Genomic DNA, 6,297 nt, shown 5'->3' on the forward strand with positions numbered 1-6,297 from the left:
GAAAGAACAAAAATTATTATTTGCTCGTCATTTACTAATCTATTATCACCAAAGATTGGAAGGACCGAATTTAACACAAGTAATTAAATGACCCACAACACAATTGTCCAAACATAAATGTACTATAGGAGTATTAAACAATCTAACTTTATCCAACCCCCACCTCTTCTCCACCCCTTTACTACTACACCCCCACCACCAATCCATCAAAAAAAAAAAAAAGCACTCCAACAAACAATACCACACTTCACTTCTCTCCTCTTCAATCCAAAAAAATATTCTCACTTTTCCCATTAAACAAAACACACACACACACATTTCCCTAAACACATTCTTCACTTCATTCCCCAAAGCCATGTTCCAAGGTAACATATTCTTGCTCACTTTCCTCTTCCTCACATTCCACCCCCTGCCCGTACCCGCCCTCCCCATCCTACCCGACCCGGACCCGGCCTCCGTCCAGACCCAAACCCTCCACCGCCCCCCGCCGGCCACCATCCCCGCCTTCCCGGAGCAATCCGAGGCCTCCGGCTGCCCCCTCAACCTCCCCGACCAGCTCTTCCGCGACATCAAATCCGCCTGCGGCGCCCGCCCCCACCACCGCCCCGACCCGAGCTCCTACTCGGGTCAGCTCCACCGCAGCCGCTGCTGCCCCGTCCTCGCCGCCTGGCTCTACTCCGCCTACTCCGACACCGCATTGCGCCCCACCGCCGCCAAATCCCCGCCCCAGACGGCGTCGTACGAGATGCCCGTGCTGCCCGACGACTCTGAGACGTGCGTCGATTCATTGGAGAAGGCGCTCGGCGGCAGAGACATCGAGCTCCGCCGACCCAACGACACGTGCGACGTCGTTTACTGCTACTGCGGCATCAGATTGCACCCTTTCAGCTGCTCTGAGGCGTTTCGGGTCAATTCCCGCGGGAAATTGGTCGGCGGGGAGGCGGTGGAGAAGCTAGAGAGGGATTGCTCCGCTGCCGGCGGCGGCGGCCTCGGCGGTTGCTCAAAGTGTCTCGACAGCCTTTATTTGGTGAGTACTGTTTTTTGCTTTTCTTTGCACACAACTTAACACCACTTTAAAATTGCCACTTAATTTGTTTTTTTAGTTACCATTTTGTTCCATTCGTTACTCCAGATCTTACAATTAATATTATAAATATGCATTAATTAAGACTAACGTCATTTAAATATAAATGATTATATAAGGGTTTGTTTTTGTGAATTTTATCCACATCAACACTCAGTACGGAGGGACTTAAATCCTGATGTATTAATTGTAGGGGAAAATATTACTAATAATATTATAAATAAATAATTAAATAAGTATAATCTACTACTAATAAACCAAATAAAATAAAACCCTTTGTGATAACGAAATGAAGTGAAATTCAGAGTTTGTATGGAAATTTGGGAGAGTGTGTATTATTAGGCTTTTGCAGCTCGGTGTCACATGCCAGTCATTTTCTATAAAGTGCCGACTTTTGGCTTTTTCTGCGTCACGCAATCATTTAATTTTTCTGCTAATATTTATATAAATCAGGTTTCCGAACTACAATTATGAAATGCTCGGATTAGGAAATGTTCAATTTGATTCTCTACTAATCATACTAGAAAATTGAAGCTTGACAATATTGGAAATTTCATAATGTTGCTATTTACTCCAAAATCTAGATGTTGTTTCTCGATTTTTCGGGCATATTAAAAATTATTTTTTAATTTTAAAATACAATATCCGTTGAGAACAGTATCATTGTTTCTCAGTAACACTTTTTTCAGTTTCTTTTCAGTAGTTTGTATTAATCAGAACTACTTTTTTGTCTTAAAAACAATTTATACCAAACATATTATGAGATGTATTTACATATATAGTTAAGTAGAGCCATATAATATATGTTCAATAATGAATGGGCCATTATTTCTATTGTGTGATGCTTATAGAGTCCGCGTGCTTTGATGTGTGTTTGCTTCAGCTAGGGTTTTAAGTCTTTTGACATAATAAGCTCAAACTCATATGTATCTCTATTCAACATCTTTTCACAAATATTTTTAACAATATATGTAAGATGTTTTTCACTCAAATTGAAAACAATGTGTTAAATGTATTTTGATTTCTTTTTGTTCTTCATACTTTAACACTATAATATAGTATCACAAAAATTAAATTACCATTGGAATCTGTATACATTCATAGCGGCAATAGTCTTAGCAAAAGGCTCCTTTGAGACGTGCATATGATGTTGGCAGATAAAAATGACTATTATAATAAAGAAAATCCACATTTATTCTCTTACCCTCTAATCATAAAGTGACAATTATGCTAAAGAAAATTAACAGACATTAGGAGTCCACCTCATATTAGATTAGAATGACATTTGGTGATGTTTACATAACCATAGATTAAGAACTTAATTTCTTCTTTCTTTTGTTCAATGTTGTAATTAGTAACTTTTCAGCGTAAATTATATCATGCGTTCATATATAAGTATATAAGTGGCAATGGTGAACAATAGCTATTTTGCTTAGCCACAGGGCCGGTCCTGACAAAACTGAGGCCCTGAGCGAAATTAAAAAATTGGGCCCTAATATATTACCACTACCAAAAAACGTACACAATTTGCGGCCAGATTTACCGACGGCCGTATTTTTCAAAGTAGCGGCAGAAATACCAGCGGCAAGGATGCCTCCGGTGATCACCGGGCGCCTTGTTAATATTAATTAATTTATATACTTAAATATATTACCGGCGGCGATGTGAAACTAGCATTTGCATCTCATGCACGGAAAATATTTTTTGTTTTTACTATTTATAGAAAATTAATACTAATTTAATTATTATACTTATAAATATAATAAAAAAATTAATTTTAATTATATATATTTGAATTGAATATTAAAAAAAATAAAAAAAGAATTCACAATTATAAAATTTGATATTATGAAATACAAAAACAAAAAAATAAGTTAAAAAATTAAAAATAGTAAAATACTAATTTAAAAGAATTAAAAATATATTTATTCGTAAAGATGAGAGAGGTGAGAGAAATTTATAAAACTTTAATATTTGAACATGCATAAATTTTACATTTTAAATCAAATATTTTTCATAAAATATATCATATTAAAGGTCTTATCGTGATCTTTAATTTGATATGCATATTAAATATTTTATAATTAATTGAATTTCACAATTTTGGAAAGAAATGTAACAACAAATAAGAAGTTAAAGAAAATGAAATGAAAATGAAAATAAAAATAAAAATAAAAATATATAGTTTAAACATAAACCTTCAATTTTATTAATATTATAACTACAAAATAGTCACTCAATTTTGAAATTACTTTGAAATTGATTTCAAATTGAAAACTCTCTGTATTAAGTATAGATATAAATTTGAGAATAAATTATGTTGGGCCCAAAATCAATAGATGAACTATTTTGTTAGTATACATAAGATCTATAATTAATAGGATATATTAAAAAATTTGGGCCCTCAAATTTTTTGGGCCCTGGGCCGTCGCCCATGCCCGCCCACCCTCAGGGCCGGCCCTGCTTAGCCAAAATATAAAAAGCAGACATAAGTTTAAGAATATATAAACTCCAACCACGTTTTTTGTAAATGGACTAGTTTACTTTTAATGAAACTCTAATGAAATAAAAAATGGAAAAAACTTCATGTTCATGCCAAAATCAACATTCATGTGTTCATGTCGGTCACACAAAATCGTTCAATTCGTGTGAACCTTCAATTTTTGCATGAACAAGAATCTTGAGTTATTGAGATTTTGTTATATATTCTTTTTAACTTTTTATAAAATTATTATATATGCTTTTAACTAGTGGCTAATATTTATATTTCACTTAACTTATGGCTATTATGTTTTTTGCCTCACAGGAATTAAATACTACTCCCTCCGTCCCATAAGAAAGTATCATATTTTTTATTTTCGTCCGTCCGCCCCATTTTCTCATTTTAACCACAATCAGTCATTTTTATATAACTTCACAATCAATTTAACCACCACTCATTTTCATTCCACATATTATCCACCAACCTTTTTCTTTAACTCCGTGTCATCCCAAAGTGATAGTCTCTTATGGGTTGAAGGAAGTATCATTTGTTCATGATAATTGACTAGTAGCTTATAGATTAGAAAACACCAGATCACTTGCTTTGAGGGATAGATCAATGGAGTATTTGAAATATTACATGATCAACGAAACTCAATTTTGTGAATGAATCAAATTATGCACTAGATCAGCTTATACTCCTTCCGTCCCACTAAGTATGGCTCCCTACTTTTGGACATGATTATTAAGAAGCCCACAACTTTTGGGAGAGAGTGGTTTCCTTTTTTGGAATGAGCCATTATTAATGGGACAGACGAAAAAGAAAAGTGAGTCATTATCAATGGAACGGAGGGAGTATGTTTGTTTTAATCTAAGCTATCTCCCAAAGCAAACACTTCATTGCTAATGTGCTTCGTCCTTGTTATGCAGCTCAACGGGGAAAGAGACAGAAGAAGCAACAGAACAGAGCGGACGAACAAGATGCACAACCAGGACTGCGAGCTCATGGGCCTCACTTGGCTTCTCAACAAAGACCGAGCTGCGTACATACACACCGTATCCGCAGTTCTAAGGGCTCTCATGATGAACACAGACGAGGCTTCCGATCCAACTCTATGCAGCCTCAACAGTGATGGAATGCCGCTTGCAGTCGACTCCTCTGAAATCAATGATCAATCTTCGTCAACTTTTTTGGAAGTAAGCATACTACCACTCTGTTTGCTATACATGAGCATCATTTTCTCTGTGATTCAGTATTAGTAGCAGCCTTCATTTTGTGATGCAACTTTCCCACTCTATTCGTTGTCGTAGTGCTGTGTTCGTTTTAGTTTAGCGTATTTGCATTTGCGTTTTTTGAGTACTGATCTGTATATAAGACCATTGGATTAAGAATCTCTTGCTAAGCTGCCATGGAAGCAACTACATGAGATATGTATGATTTAATTTAAGATTACTCTTAAATTATAGTCCAAGAACTTTAACTTCATGGAGACTTTTTTAGCCCAAACTAAAAATATGACAAATATAGCATGTATTTATCTCATTTATTCACTTAATAACTCAAGTTAAAGACAAAAATGCTAGCTCCTCTAAGCCTTAATTTTAAGCTAAGAAATATGGGAGAGCTTGGAAAATCTTCAATGAAAGCGCAACTCGTATCTCTAAGTTTTGGAGATATAGGTGTTGGCGTATCATGCAAAAAAGGAGTCGAGATGGTCATCATTGAACAACTTTCAAGATTTATAAACTGACCCAAATTCTACCTAAAACTATGGCATTCCCTCCAATAATACAAACTTGAAGAAGCTAGGAATTCTCGCACAAAAAATCCTCGCACACTTCGAATGATAAGAGCCACACATGTAATACTAGTAATAATTTTTTTTGAAAAATCCAATTTTTTTTTTCTTTCAAAAACAATATTGAATCAATATCATTACTGAGTAATAAATATTATTTGAAGAAGAATTGATAGAATCATGCCAATAGCATAAAAATGATGCAAAGTACTCAATTAGCTATGCCAATCCTTATACAAACAACATCATCCGGTCTTTCTTTGTAAAATCAGCATGCCAGCGCTGTCACAAGCGCAGACACTATGGGATCTAGGACAGCAGGTAAATAATCCTAATCTGACAAACCAAAAAAATTCATCTTCCATATATAGCACACAATAGTTTGATCGTGTATCCTTCCTTCTTGAGCATTGACGATCATTTTTAAAAGACAAATAGTTGGCTGCAAGAAAATTCCAGCCAACAGATGCAGCTAATTCTCCAACGGCTATTCCATTTATGCTTAATATGTGATAGTTTTACATTACAAGAATCATTTTACATCTCCCAATATGCACCCTAAACGCTAAACTAACAATTCAATGTATGAAAATATTTTACATCTCCCAATACCACAAAAACTCACAACTTTTCCTTACAACTAACATGTAGCAGTAGTATTTAAAACCAACATAACAATGTAATAAACGAAAATCATAGCATATTAGATGGAGAAGTTAAACAGTAGTATCTTAAAAAATATTGGGGCAGAATTGTGTTTGTGTATATAAGTGCGTGTGGAAGAGGAGTAGATACAAGACGTATTGATTATATATGAGATGTGATAATCTAGATTTTTTTTAGGTTTAATTTGCCATAATAATAATAAATGGGAATAGTTTTGTCAAAAAAATAAATTAAAATCCATTCCTTAAAACTAGGATTACATAATAT

General features: G+C 34.9%; 1 protein-coding gene across 1 annotated transcript; it reads left to right on the top strand.

The window, feature by feature from the left end:
- Positions 1–5,051, top strand: LOC130990300 (uncharacterized GPI-anchored protein At4g28100). The gene is made up of 2 exons (XM_057914517.1): positions 1–1,027; positions 4,496–5,051. The coding sequence occupies exons 1-2, from the start codon at positions 356–358 to the stop codon at positions 4,823–4,825; spliced, it is 1,002 nt and encodes a 333-aa protein (XP_057770500.1). The 5' UTR covers positions 1–355; the 3' UTR covers positions 4,826–5,051.
- Positions 5,052–6,297: the final 1,246 nt, after the last annotated feature.

The sequence above is a fragment of the Salvia miltiorrhiza genome, chromosome 6, assembly GCF_028751815.1.
Source record: "Salvia miltiorrhiza cultivar Shanhuang (shh) chromosome 6, IMPLAD_Smil_shh, whole genome shotgun sequence".
Classification (NCBI taxonomy): domain Eukaryota; kingdom Viridiplantae; phylum Streptophyta; class Magnoliopsida; order Lamiales; family Lamiaceae; genus Salvia; species Salvia miltiorrhiza.